The 15,725-nt window shown below is 33.9% G+C and overlaps 1 protein-coding gene across 1 annotated transcript in view; it reads left to right on the top strand.

Annotated features, from left to right (window-relative positions):
- Nucleotides 1-15,725, top strand: part of LRP1B (LDL receptor related protein 1B) — a 236,065-nt gene that overhangs the window by 80,964 nt on the left and 139,376 nt on the right. Inside the window, exons 24-26 of the mRNA XM_085320958.1 lie at nt 810-1,014; nt 13,245-13,437; nt 13,908-14,033. Of these exons, the coding sequence (XP_085177084.1) occupies nt 810-1,014; nt 13,245-13,437; nt 13,908-14,033 (524 nt within the window). The remainder of the gene's footprint in view (nt 1-809; nt 1,015-13,244; nt 13,438-13,907; nt 14,034-15,725) is intronic.

Here is a 15,725-nt window from a genome sequence, read left to right on the forward strand (position 1 = left end):
CCGTTTAGGGAAGGCTGGGCTACAGTTCTGACTTATGTTCTGTTTTTAGTTGAAGATAGCTGAACTTCCCTTATTCCTTAGATAGTTGTGGAAGTTATTTCCATGTGTGAGTTCATGTATGATTTATGCAAATTAGGAGCTTATGCTGCATTGTAAAATATGATTTATCTAGGTATCTTAAATAAGCAGATTTAACACTGGTGGAGGTTGTAATGAGTGAATAGTCAAAATTTTGTTTTTTATGTGCTTTTTATGTACTGGTACTTCTCAATGTATAAATCATAGCCAGAGTTTATTCCATAAGTTTGTCCCCTATTGTTTAACAGTGCAACATTGTGCCTCCTATAAAACATATTAAAACCACTTGATTCCTCATTGTCAGTATTTTGCAAACCAGCCCTATGGTCTGTATGCCAGTTCTAATATGGGAAGAGATAAAAATGAAACTCACTGTTAGAAATTATTAATATACATGTTATCTGAATTAAATGTATATTGTTGAATAGATTATATATCTATCTGTAAACGTGTRTTAGTATAAAGACATGATGATCAGAATTAAATAGACCTGTGAAGAGAAAGAAATATATACTTGTATACAAGTTAATGAACCAGGAACCTACTGTAATTTATAGATTACTGTCTATCACATTTTCTTATTCTCTAGTGATTTTCACAATTACTTGCAGATGCCATTCATAATTATCTATGAAGGCATATATTTTTTCTGATACTTATTTCATAAAGAGAATTAAACTATAAAATGTATCTTACGGTTTTATTTATTTGTTATTTTGATTTCAATACAGCTTAATGTTTTGGACTAACTGGAATGAGCAGCTCCCAAGCATCATGAGGTCTACCCTCTCAGGCAAGAATGCACAGGTTATCATTAGTACAGATATTCTCACACCAAATGGACTTACCATTGATCATAGGGCAGAGAAACTCTACTTTTCAGATGGCAGCTTGGGAAAAATTGAGAGGTGCGAATATGATGGATCACAGAGATATGTAAGTAAAGCAAAAATCAGGTGAATGTTCATTTTAAACCTGTGTGTTCAATTATATTTGTTAGCTGCTGTTAAATGAACAAAATGCAACAAAAGGATCATGAATTGCAGAAGTTTCTCATAATAATATTAGCTATATATTAGATTTAAAACTGAAAAGATTTCTGAACTAGAAATGATAGTATGTTTACCCAACCCATTCCACTTTCTGGATGGCCTTCTGGAAATGCAGACCCCTACCACAAAATCTCTTTGCACTGGTATTGAGCATGAAGCATCACTGTACTCAATAAGCTGCATCAACTTGAAAGAATTATGTAACCAGCATCAGTAGAAGAGGTAGAGAAATGTTCTACTTTACATAGTATGATTATAATTTTCCTCCTAGTGCCAAACTGCTGAATGCACAAGGGAGAGACTAGAGGTTTTTTTGTGTAGTACATATGAATGTTACTCTCCAAAATTTAATTTTCTGTTTGTAACTATCCATTTTCAAGTCGGTTCAAATCCACACCATTACTCTTATATCATAATATATCCTTGAGTGCTCTGCTAGTTTCAGTTAAAAAGGTCCTTTTATATGAAATATGCTAAAGGCAGTTCATCTGTGCTCACAATYTTGCGTGTTTAGCAGTACATTCCTCATATTTTATAAAGCCTTCCCTACAAACTGCATGATAGAAAAAGTGAAGGGCATATTCTGGCTTATATTTTCAATTTCAAGCTCTAAAGACAACATTTAGTGCATAAACTTTTTTTTAATATCCATTAGTGAAAAAATAATTACATCTTATGTTGTATAAGAGCTTTGAAATATTTTTGCATCTTAAATGAAAATGACATTTTTATTTCATGTACTTTATTTGGACAGAGTTTCCTTATCTGAAGGAAGARAGAGCCAAGCTTGTAACAGCAGGACAGAATTAAAATAAGCATGACTAGGCCTATAGTTTTATATCAGTTCCTTTCCCTTTTTGTTTTCGTTTGCATACATTAGCCTCAGCTTACTAAAGTATCAGAACAGTAGCTGCATCAGAAAATGGACAATCCAAAGCTGTGTGGATTCTAATGTACACAGCCTCTGACTGTGTTTGCTGTGAAAATGGATTAAAATTGATTTTTTTTTTTTGGGGGGGGGGGGGCTTAGTGAATTTATTTTGATAGAATCTACCTGCATGTCTGAGAATAACATACAAAAGGTGGCTTGATTTGGGTGAGGAAAAGGGGTGTCATTTAGGAAATTAAAAAGGAATTACCGTTTAGGAATTAAAAAGGAATTACCTTTCCATCGTTTCTGTTATTTGTTGTTTTTTKTGCTTCAGCTGTATTCTGATTCTACGTGTTAAACTAAATATGTACTCAATTTAAATTTCGCTCATACTTTCAAAAATAATCCTTATTATTTATCTCMTTCAATTACTGTTGTATGTTTTGTCAGATAATGTAACAGAACATGGTATGCCATATGTAAATGTAATATTAATCTATATTGAACCATATGATGACTAAATAGTACTTGCAGAATTATTATTTATTCTATCTTTTATATTACTAAAAATAAGTAATCAAAGGTTTTAACTGAGTTGTAGGCAATAATCTTGGAGCTCCCAATCAATTTATTAAAGATTATAAATAGTTCAAATTATTTCTTTGCCTAACAGCTAGCATTTGTTTATATGTTTCTTTTAGGAAAACTTACTAGTTTTCCTAAAATACCTTCAGTCTTATATGTTCTTATATCAGACTAGTTTGAATAAATTATACATCTGCAGATTTTCTTGGTTTACTCTCTACCACACCAGAGTATCTTCTGGAACGTGTTGTCATCTTAAAATACAAGGTTTGTTCCTACACTTATGTTGTATTTTAGGTGTAAGAAATTACCTGTTTCTCTCATGTTAATCAACTTTCTTAAGTGTTTCCTTTGTAGGACTTTGATCACAGTTTGAAAATCCTGATAAATTACATCTTCCTCTTCTTTATCTTCTACTTTATTATCGTTCCTGAAGACTGACCGTACATTATAGAGTTTTTTGGAGTTATTCTATYATGAGATATATTTGTCTGCATTGTTGTAACTTTCATGTAAATGACAAACTGCCCTGTAAAGTAAAGCTCATTGACTGATTTGAAAAAAAACAAAACAAAAATCTATTTAAAAGACATATGCATTATTTCTTTCAGAGGTAGGAACTTGTGCTAGTATTTCATTCTATTTGGCTGTAACTTTATTACAAATACCTTCTTTAGATCTTCCATGCTAGAAGATTTTTAAAATCATTTCTTTATTTTCTATACTTTCCTTAACTGCTTTCTTAGAAATACTTTTTTTCCAGGTTAGAGATTCATTTGTTTTTCTTCTGCAGAGATCTTTTTAAAACTGTTTTCTTTCTTTTTTTCTGTCACAATTAACGCTTTTTTCCTATTCAGTTCACTTTGTCTGCATTTCCACTTCCTAAAGTACACCTTGGTCTGATATAGATCTGTTTCTTTTCCATTTTGCTATAGTGTTTTATTTTGCTTTCTTGATTCCATTTTAATTAAGATTTTGAATATGCTGTTAGTTAAGTTACAGCATAATAATAGGCWGTGTGGAAACACTTATATTCTTCCATGCATAAAACACACCTCATACGTATCCCAGTAATGAAAGGGGAGATGATCCAACTTTGTTGCAGAAACCATTCCTAAAATCTCACCTTTTTTATCAGGTGTTTAGCTTTCAGTTTGTATTAGCAAACCAAACTAGTCATATGATTTTTCCCAACCACTGTATTTTCAAAATTTGTATCTTTGTGAGATGAAAACATCGTTTCTGCTTTTAGCTCCTCTTTCCAATTTCTTACATGAAAAATACCTGAACTGCTTTTCCAGCTTTTTTAGTATATTGTCTCTTGATTTGACTTTCTATCCTTTTAAATCCCCTTCCCTATTACAGTAACAAAAAAGGTCCTGTAAGTAGTAAGCTCAATGCCACATGTCCTCTAAAAGTTTTTTGAGGAGCTCAGGTGGGTTAGAGCTATACGAAGCTGTACCACTATTGGCTGTCCTGTGATGGTATCAGTTTTTCAGGAGGCTCAACTAACTAAGTAGACGAAAACACTGATCTGAGTTGTCACCTGGTATGAACTTTCTACTAGACAGATGTTTAGGGTCTTGCAGCATGTGATGAGCAGCGATTGCTCTGTGGTAGGTTTGACCAATAGCTMCAAAATTCATCCAGAGAACAGAATCCTCTGTAGCCTGTGGCATGGGGCTGTCATGAAAAGAAAAAGTTAGAAGGATGGCATGAATGAACAAAGTGTCATGCAGAGGATTTAGATTTTTAGGTTACCATCTTCTTGATGTGAAAAAGCTTTTTCTGAGCATGTATCTTCACAGATGCTTTTGCTTTGCATTATTCTTTTTGCCTCTTCCCACCTTAAATATCTCTGAGCATGAAAAACTGCTTTTGTAAAGTCCTTTCAACTACAGTCTAGTAGGATATCAGCCCAGAACTTTGTTAGAGCAAGGGGCTTAGATTTCAGAGAACAGTGAACTGGCTTTCAGCCTATTGCCTTTAAGGGCGATCTGCTTAAGTCAGCTCTGCAGAGTAGCAGAACAGGTAACCTGTACAGAGACATGCAACATATCAGTTGCACCATTCTGTTTGTGAGTGAGAAAATAGGTTCCAAGTTCAAAAACCTTCTGCAGAGGAAACTTCTAGCTTTCCAGAAATACTTCTATGGACATTTTTTTYGGGATATAGCAACTTACACACACAATTAAGAGTAGTTGTGCTGCTATCAYGCTAGGATGCATGCCATATTTTTTCTTTTGTATGTATGATGTTTTCCATGTCAGTAAATAGAGAAATCTAAAATACGGGAGATAGATAGATGCCATGAAAAAATATAGGTGTACCTTCAGAAAATGACTTTCAAAATCTCCAGGCCAAGATTCCAAGAGTAGTGCCACACTGCAAAGAAATTTCAGTCTTGATTGTGCCACATGTCCAAATACTCAAAGTCCAGATCTTCAAGAGCTATGTCAATAGCATGTTCGAATAGAAACCCATACACATGACAGGACAGTTGATCAAATTCACTATCTGTGACAGGTGTCAGATACCAGTTATGTCATAAGAAACTTCAAGACAAAAGAAATTTCCTCAAAATTTTGCAGCAAAGATTTCCTTCCACTGACATTTTAATTGTTATGTCCCTGTGAAGAATAGGAGAATAATCAGGAGCATAAAATCTATAACAATGAAAACAAAAGTTTAAGCAGAAGATAATTCAAGATAGTTTGCATAAAGATGCAAAAAAAGAGAATTGGGGTTGTCCTGAATTCTGAAAGCACTTTTTTCACATTGTTTAGACAGGGATTGTCATTTATAGGGAAAAAAAACCAAAAAACAAAAACAAACAAACAAAACCAGACTTCTTCATTTAAATAAACAGATGCTCTTTGTCTGTATTGACCAGCCTCAGTATTAGTGCTTCAGCAGAGTTGCTCATSACCTTGTTGATGTATTCTTATATCAAACCAGAATGCAAGCAAGAAATTGTGTTATTGATCTGGTGAAATATTTCCAGGGCAGTTGTTCTTTATTAGCATGCAGTCCAGCTTGACAAGATCTCTGGTTTCTGCAAAATTATGATAATTCAAATGATTAACCCCAAATTCCAGTGATCTGAGATTTTGTAGGATGTTTCAGCAGATGCTGCAATCAACCAGTGAAGAATGGTTACAACAGATTACCTTTTTCCTCACTCTTGCTGCYTCATTGCTTTCTAGTTTCATTTAGGTTAACAAAGATGGAAGCTATATAGTAGAATTGAAATGCTAATGTAACTTAGTGAATTTTCTTTCAGGTAGCAGCTTCTTTCTTTATTCTACTCACCATAATAATGTAATAAAAGGATCAGAAAATAATTTAGAAGCATTGAATTGTTTTTTTCTTTCTTTCTTTTTTTTTTTTTGAAAAGAATGTTAGAGTTTACTGGGTTTTGTATGCAGCTGATATTTTAATGCTAGTTTTGGTTGCAAGGGTGTTCTTTTAAGTTTGAAAGAATACATTTTGCTACTAAGAAGATATGCAGGATTTTTTCTGAGCCAGCAAGATCACTCTAGTAATTAAATATTTCTTGTTCTCCTATGCAAGGTCTTTCTTTTCAAAAAATAAATGACAGTTATCTTTTTTTTTTCTTTTTTTCCACAATCCTTTGCTCTTTTTCTCTCATTTTAGAGCCTGTAGGATTAGTTATTTGAAGTGCTAGGGAACTGACAACATTGATGCTGGTGAGTTGCTTTCCTTAARTAGTTCTGTAAAGTAACACTAAGATTGAGTTTAATGACAGGAATTGCATAACCAATGGCAATAAAATGCTCTAATCCATGTGACCTAGGTAACTGGTTGATAGAGATCCAGCACTGTTAGTTTGGGTCTATTCACTGAAATATCTTCATGTCCAGTGTCAGTAGGCTGATAGAAATTAACTCATAAAACAGTTAAGGAAAACAAAAGAAATGACTCATAAGATTATGGAGAAAAGTACTATTTATAACACCCACAAAATTACAAAAATATTGCCMTAAGTTAAACATTAGATAAGGGTTGTCATTGTAACTTATGATGTAGCAAAATGGTATTGTTTAATTAATATTGATGTAGTTACAAAGAAGCTGGTTAACAGAGTCATAATTTAMAGCGATAAAATAAGTTCCATTTGGATGGTACCTTGGGAAGATGTTAACCAAAAATTGCTAAAACGAACATTGTAAAATCAACATAACTGGTTAGCTTTAACTCAGGAGTTTTCGAAGAAGCTGTRAGGACCCTAAAATCACTAATCTTGATTTACTACAATATTTAAAATACTGGCAAGATTCCAGAACACTGGAAAAAGAAGCATTACACTAGTATTTTAAAGGATAGTTTAAATTATTCAGGTCACTATAAAAGCTAGGTAGCCAGTAGTACTCTGATGCTTCAGTAATGAACATGGAAAAAGAAACTACCTCAGAATGCATTATCCTTGATACATTTATCTATAAACTGATACAGAACATATTAAATCAAAAATTAAGAATGATACAAAGGTTGATAGTGAATATGGTTTAAAAATTTTAATTGGAGCTACAGCTTTTTTTCATAATCACAAAAAATACCATTTACATGCACTGATGTTAACAAAATTGGTGAATGGGTAATTTATCACTGAAACTGGTTTAAATGCTGAAAGTTACAGGCGTGTTAAACTCAGGTGCTTAATACATCAGTCATCTGAGCTGCRACACTAAGTAGTAGTTGGAACAATGGAAGTTTAGCCTTGTAGTTTGCTTTTCAGTGTCATAAACATGTTCATTTCTAGAATGGGGAAATAAAACATTAATTTAATCCTTGAAAGAGAAAGTAATTTTGATTTTTTATTTTTTTTAAACATGAACGAAAAAGCAGGCACTCTCATAAGTTATGACCAGATGAACTTGTAGTGATATATATTTTGGTCATATGTTCCCTCATACTTTCTATTTGGAAAGATGCTTAATATTATTATTTAATAACTTAAGCAATATCATGTTTTTCAGTAGGGTATARTAGTGATTGACAAGAAAGGGGAAACTCTTTAGCTATCTTCTAGTTTCTCTTCCTTCAGGAAAATCAGCKTACATCCTTCTTTTTAGGTAATTTGTGTGTGTGATTTTTCAGCCTTTCAGCCAGGTGAAGCCTTCTCCTGCAGYTGTTTAATGATTTTATTAGGCAACTGACTTTAAGTTGATACTAGTTTTAAACRTTTTAAATACAGTTTTCTATACTATACTAGCTTTTGTCATTCTGTTATAGACCTGTAAGTAGATTTGGGTATCTCTAGAAGAGTAAAGAGCACTTAAAAACTTTTAAAAGCTTTATTGGATTGCTGTGCCCATTTATTAAGCATTTCCAAAGAGCTATATTGTAAGTCATTCATTAGAGTTAAAAATTAAAATGCTTAAAAGGAGCTAATACTATAATCTGATCCATTAACTGTAGGCATTCATTAAAAAAAAAAAACCCTCTCTTTCTATAAAACTTAAGTTTTACTATGTTAAGAGTTGTTTTGAATCTAATACCTAAAGATAATCTAATAAGGAGATTTATATAAAATGATTACAGTATTCTGTGAAGAATTCATGCCTACCTATACAARTTACAGATATCTCAGATGTAGAACAGAACAGACATCTCAGATCTAGAACAGATACATGTTATAACAAATGTTGTTTAGAGAACTGGAAGATAAAGAAATGATCATACTTAAAATTACATTCCCAGCTATGACAGGCCCCCCCGMCTCCAGCCCCTTATCTCATTAGAGGAAGCAGAGAGAAATTTTGATCTGTTATTATTTAGGGCTCAAAATACTTGCTTCAGCTGGATGCCTGTATCATTCAACATTGAAACATATAGTGTAAAATGGCTTGTTACCAGCTTTTGCTGGAGCAGGCAGCAGTGGTAGGGATGTCTTTTGTTCGGATTCCCTGAATGGTTTAAGATTTTGCATTCCACATGAAGTTGTYGAATTTTATCACTTTAGACATATGATAAAATACATCAAGACAGGGATCTCTATATGACTGCTTTTAYTTTATATTTATTTATATTTCAGAAAAACTGTTCAGATTTCTAATGCAGCACGGCAATTCATTGCATTTTTCAACTACCTGTGCACACTCATTCAGTGCCACATTTCTCTCCCTTCCGTGACCTAAATCATTGTTGATAACTATGATTTTTTCCAGCTTTCTTCCTATTACAAAATGTGCTTTTTGTTATTTTTTGTCTTTTGTAGTAAAAGCCTAAAGTACTGCAACAGTTTCTGGGAGCGAATGAATGTGGAGTTCACAAATCAAATCCCTGTTACGCTGTAGTCTGTGTTATGCTTGACTAACTTGGTAGTTGATGTTAATCCCTTCCTGTTCTTTTTTCCCAGTATTGTTTTGCACATATTAAAAAAGCTATTCCATGAAYGATATTCTGTGAAATAGCGATGCTTCCTTCCTTCCTTGTGAAGTTGTGTCCTTTGTCCCTCCCCCCCAGCGCACCCTTGTTCCACCTTTGCGGTGCAGCCAACACTCCCTTAAGCGAACAACAGGCAGCGTGYGCTGCAGTTGGGTGGTTGCTATAAACTGCCATCACGCCTGTGGTGATAAACAACCGGTGCTTCCAGATGGGATAAGTAAAGACAGTTTTGCCTTTATTCCCCTCTGGGGGAGCGCTGAGGTCATTTGCTTCTACCTAGCCACCAGTTAAGATAAAGCATGCAGTAAGTTGATTATCTTGGAGTCTTTACCGCTCATTTGTTTTGTTTTCTAATTGACTAACAACTGCAAAGGTTATTAGAGAAGGAAATGATGGGTGAACACACAATGTGCATATGCTTCATTTCCTCAGGATATGAAGCTAAAAACTGTTGAAAAGCTCTGATATCTGCATATCTGTTGGARGGATTTGAAATTAGTGAAGATTTGGATCCTACAAAAATATATTCAAGCTGGAAAACTTTTGCAGTCTTGGTTTGCACAGACTCAGTCCATAAGACCAGTCATAGCAAGTCAGGCTAAAGYGGGTGCCCCAGGAGGAGCGTAGGAACAAGGCAACTTTTGTCATTAATGTTGTCCTATAGCAATGACTTCCACTGAATGTTTCTGAAGTACCYTTTTTTCTTCATTTTTAATGTCTCCTGCTGTTTTTCTTTGATTAGAAGAGAAAAAGAAAAGAAAAGCATTCCCAGTTCTTCTCCGTGCTGCTCATGGTTTTATAGATTCCTGCTCAGCTGTCTGTGAGCAGAGTTGAGATTTTCAGAGAACTGTCGCTTCAGTGACCTCGGTGATGTTATGCCTATGTACCTCATTTTACCTTCTTGTCCACTGAATTTCATTTACGACTCACTCTCTGATCTGTACAGTGACATACTTCTGAAGATATTTACAATTKGTCCTTATCTTCATTATTACAAATAATTCAGTTTAGACAGCAGAAATTGTCACTTCATCATCTAGTCTCTTTTCATTTATAAATGTGTTAATTGGAACTATTAATGATTTTTTCCTCCAATCAGATGTAGTGATTAGTATTTTTACCTGTGTATTTATCCAGGTGGAAATCRAACAATCTAACAATAGTGAGCAATGTGTAAATTTACAATTGGAAAATATGATTTTTTTTTTCTACTTGAATAGTGATCACCAGTTCCCTGTTGTCTTTCCTTTCTGTATTTTGGTATGCCCTTTCCTGAAGGGCTGCAGCAGCCGTCTTATGTCTTAATACAAATCATATCAAATTACTATCAATAACTAAGAGGAATAAATTTACAAAGTATTGGTTTCCATCATTATTTTTGTTGCAGACAAGCAATCTATAAAGAAAAAATGAGCAGACCCTTTCATGCTGACTAGCTCTCCCAGGCCATCCCAGATGGGATCTGTCTCTGTCCAGTGGTAGCTGTAGATACTGCTGAGAAAATCAGCATCAGTTTGACTGAATATGAGATTTAGAAACATAGATAACAGAAAAACTTAGAATAGACCTGATGTACATCAAGTTTGGTTAACATTGAATCCTCTTAAACATGATTTGACTGACCAAAGGTCAAATGACTTTTAGAGAAGAAAAGTCTTTCATTATCAGTTAATTCTAATCATCCAAGATTGCTATGAAGATAAAGAAATTTGTCAGTCCTTTTCAGATGCCTTCTATTAACTAGAATGATGAAAGAATTGTAAGGCTGGCCTAAAGCTGGTGGAAATACGAACTCTTTTCTGGTAGATGGTAGAAATGAGACCAAGGTCCTAGCATAAAACTGTGACATAGTAGAGGAGACCTTGAAATTTTAAAATTCTACGATCATCATTGAATAGCGCTCGTGGATATTGAGTTTTGTGACCCTTTATTTAGATCTCAAATCTTTCAAAGGTGAATAAGGGTGATCAGTTCTGTAATGCATGTACATTCTTTTGTTACAGTTTAAGAAAAATGCTGATAATGTGATGATGTAACCTAGAACACTAACCAGAGTAGGGCTTTCTTTGCCATCGTTGGTGGAAAAAAAATCCATTAAACTAAGACAGTTTTCACACCATTGTGAAGGGCAAATACAGGACTGGAAAATCAGTATGGCCAGATTTGCTACTGATCTTTCAGAAARATATGTGATTGATGGTATCAAATGGTGTAGCCAGTTCTATAAAGACATAATAGAGATTACGCTTCTTTTCTGAAATGTGTTTGGATGTGAATAGTGTATGCTTTTAAGAGCGTATTATGAAATATGTCTTACAGTGAACATGCAGAAATGCAGAAGAGTAAGAGGACTGTCATGTATTAATTTTGATTATCAGGAAGTTACTTTCCAAATGAAAGTATTATTTCCAAGTTCAGGAAGGAGTCCTAATGATCATCCCTGGCAAAATGTTTACATTTCTCTCCTTAAGAGTAGGATTTTTACATGCATAAATACATGTGGCCCAGCTCAGCATGCTGTGTTACATTGTGGAGTTACTGTAGTGTAACATGGTATTTTATAACAAAGGGACATTGCATTCTCCAAACTGTATTTTATCATAAACTTCTTTATGAAGTTAAAAGCTGCATCTTGGGTTTCAAATTTCTTTTTGCTATTGAAACATTTCTAATTTATCTTTTAATACTTTTAATTGTGAATAAAGGTTGGTTACGAAAAAAAGTTATCTTTGTGAAGAATTTATAGGAAAAAATCTTTGTATTTGCTGGTCACTTCTTACAAATAGTCAAATACATAGTTTAAAATATTAATGTATGGATTTAGATTAAAATATTAATCTATGGAGTAGATTGTGATATAATTATCTGATTAATATAAATAATTTTGACACTATATCTATATGAGATCTATACCTATATGCCCAGGAATGCTCATGTGTACTGGAATACAATTATGCGCAGTAGTAACCTTTCAAAATGCCTTTGGGTCTGAACTTGGCCCGCTGTAATTAGCACTCTTTCCATGCAGTTCTTGGGTGTAGTTTGGCATGGAGTCAGTTCAAGGCCATTCACAAAGGTGTCACAAAGCTGCTCTGATTTGGAGGCTCTGACCATTTAGCATAGAGGGAGGCCTAGATAGAGAGAGAAACTGAACATTGATGATTATAAAAGCAAAAAATGCTATCTCTGAGCTTTTAAAAGAAAGATACCCCTTTTCTGGTTTTATCCCAATTTACCTGTGTTAAGCAGCAGCTTTGTACATAGATGCATTTTTTCATGACAGCCTTGGTCAGAAGAGCTGTTCCCAGTTCATATGTACATCTAAATTACTAATTGTCTCAGAGAAATATGGAAGAATGCAATGCAATGAATATACAATCAAAATATTATTTATTTTCATTACCTTTCAAAAATTATAGTGCAGAAATTATGACCCTTTTCCAATAATTTCACTATTCAGCCAAAATTTTAGACTAGAGGCCTAATTAAAAAATACATTATGTTCTTCTGATCAGGAACGATATATGTTAATTTTTAAATATATAGAAAAAATAAACATACTTTAGAAAAGCTGTAACTTAGTCTGAGATTAAATTCACTGTTTTTCTRCAATTTTCACTTGTTCAGTGTCATTCAAAACTGCTATATATTGAAATGCAATTCATATTTTCTTTCTAGGTTTTAAACTCTGATATCTAACAGTWATATAATGGTTTAGATTTTTTTGTTATCATTCTGTAATCCTAAAGCACTTAACAAATGCATATTGTCTTGGGTTGAGACTTTTAATATAATAGTGGTGAACACTCCAGTTTTGAAACGTGCTTCTCGTGATGATTCATAAAGAGTTCGAAGTTTTAGATTTTTCAGCCAGGCTATGGTATTTCTTTTTCCCCATTTTGTTTGGGCTATTAAGCAGTTGATGTGCTGAGGTGATATTTTTACACTCAMATTTATGTAAATTGTGTTTTTTATCTTACAATATAAATGTTTAGAGCAATACAYGGGCACTTGCATTTAAGTTCAGAAATTTTGAAGTGTAAATAAGTAAATTAACCTTCATAGCATTCTTTTGAATTATTTTAAGTAAGTGATGTTATCTTTTTTTCCAGTTGCTWTAAGTACAGGAGAATAAGTGTTTTGTCTAAAACTATGAAATGAAGTGAGTCTATGTTTGCACTTCTACGATTTCTTATTCAGAAACAACACTCCTCTTCATATTTCCCTTCTGTACTTATGTATTGTAGGTAATTGTCAAATCTGGACCAGGCACCTTTCTCAGCCTGGCTGTATATGATGATTACATCTTTTGGTCAGATTGGGTGAGAAGAGCTATTCTGCGTTCCAGTAAATATACAGGAGGAGATACAAAAGTCCTTCGTTCTGATATCCCACATCAGCCAATGGGCATTATTGCAGTTGCCAATGATACTAACAGTTGTAAGTTACGAATCAAGATACACTGTTTTGCAAATTCCATTCATTTCAAGAATTTTGCTTAATTTCAACAAAGTTAAAATTTACTGTGTTTCATAACCATTCTTTTTTTATATAKAGAGAGAAACTGTTAGCAAAAGATGAGGTATAACCTCTTCCCAAGTAATTAAATATTATTGAATGACCATTTTCTGTAATGAGCATTCTGCTCATTAATGGTAGTTAAATTATTTCTTTTTGAGTATTTATAATTTTTGCATGGGGTGTGTTTTTTTTAATGACTATGATAGCAGTACCTCCATTTGTTTGTTTGTAATATACCAGCGTCTGAGGTATGTGGACATTTTTATCTGTCTTACAAAACTGAAATTAGTTGCCCATAAATCTGAGATATGGTGATCTTTGATCTCTCACAGAAATTGATCATTGAAATCTAATATAACAGAGTCCATCTTTTACTGTTAATTTTTCAGGTGAATTATCTCCTTGTGCACAAATGAACGGAGGTTGTCATGATTTATGTCTTCTGACTCCTGATGGACGAGTGAACTGTTCGTGTAGAGGGGACAGAATACTGATAGATGATAACAGATGTGTGAGTAAGTAATACTGTCTGACACAATGCATTTCTATGATATRATGCTGTTGGGTATCACATCTGAAGACAGTTGGCCCTGAACTACTAGTTTGATTCCTTCCATATGCAGTAATAAGTGATGCTGATGATTCAGAACATGTCAGACTTCTCGTTTTGTGTATTGTAGGGCCTTTTGTAGATTAAAAAGTATTAATATTTATACTATTCTTAAATTGCAGTTTGGGTAGCTGTATTCTACTTCTGTTTCCAATATGTAATATTGTTTATAGTTGATAACAAATGCTTTCACTTCTTGTCCTAAGACATATAAAATATTTTCAACTTATTAGCTGCCATATTTAATCATACTGAATTAGTGTTTTAGTAATTAATTTAAGCTGGGAAAGTCCCTGGACACCATTTTTGTTGGAGAATGTTCTGTTTACAGTGTTTCAAGTTCTCTTTCTCCTATGTCTTTTTCTTCTTTCTCTGATCCAGTATGACTTAAAATATGATAAAGAAAATATGAAATAGCCATTTTTTCCAAATTCAGAAATGGCTCAGAATATACAGTAATCCATAGTAGTTTCTGTAGATCATATTGTCCCTATGCAGAATTGATGTCTATGAACACGGAATTATCTGTAATTTCGAAGGATGTGTCATGTACACACACTGTACTGATACAGCTTTTCTAATAATTTGTAGAAAATCAGTTATTACATAGCTATCACATTACTAATGCTGTGCCTTACCTGAAGTGAATTAACTGGGAAGCTTGGGATAGTTCTCCAGGGGATGAGCCACGTTAATAACATGGAACATGACTTTATGCTTCTCCACTCAGGAAGTGTAGGTGGCTCGATCCAAAAAGGAAAGAAAGGTGGGGGAAAACATGCTGTTCCTTATGTCTGTGTTAATGTCGTTGCATAGCTCTTTTGTCAGAGTTCGAGGCTCCTTCCCAAGTTCTGCTSGTTTCTTAGGGGTTAGGTTTAGCTAAGTTGGTTAGAGTGTGGTGCTAATAATGCCAAGGTCGCGGGTTCGAKCTCTGTATGAGGCCACTCGTTTGGGGGTTGGACTAGATGATCTCCAGAGATCCCTTCCAACCTTACCAGTTCTATGATTTATGTGTGTCAGGTGCAATCTCTCACAGTTACGCGAAGTTTTCCACTTTCACATCTGTCTATCCAAGCAATACTATTCAGCTACTTCACTTTCAGGCTATGCCCCACCTGCTTACTTCAGTCAAAGTACTTAACCTTAACAGTATCAAAGTACTTAACCTTAACAGTATACAGACCTTATAGTATTCAAGAAAAAAACATATTTAAACTGTCTATATGAATGTCCTGAAACTGAARGTTTACTGTCAGTTTCTAGGAGCTTGGGCAGTCTACCTGCTTCGAACTATTCTGTGTTGCTCTTCTCTTGAACAGCCTAATTAACAGTTTCTCTTCTATTAGTAGGGAGTCACTTTTAAAATGCTACTCTGTGTATATATGCAGAACTGTGTTGTTCTGGGATATGAAGAGATTTATCCTTTGCTGACATTTCTGTACTGTGTATTACAGCTTATTTTGGTCATACCACTGAAAGTTTTGCATGCTAGAGTGAAATTTAGTTTTGCTGGTACATCTGAGTCCGTAATATTTTCGTATCAGTAAAACTCTATTGTAGACAGGAAATAATACTGTTTAAAGATCAATTGAAGACA

Source organism: Rhea americana, unplaced genomic scaffold, assembly GCF_003343005.1.
Source record: "Rhea americana isolate MKP2758 unplaced genomic scaffold, rheAme1 scaffold_67, whole genome shotgun sequence".
NCBI classification, from domain to species: Eukaryota; Metazoa; Chordata; class Aves; order Rheiformes; family Rheidae; genus Rhea; species Rhea americana.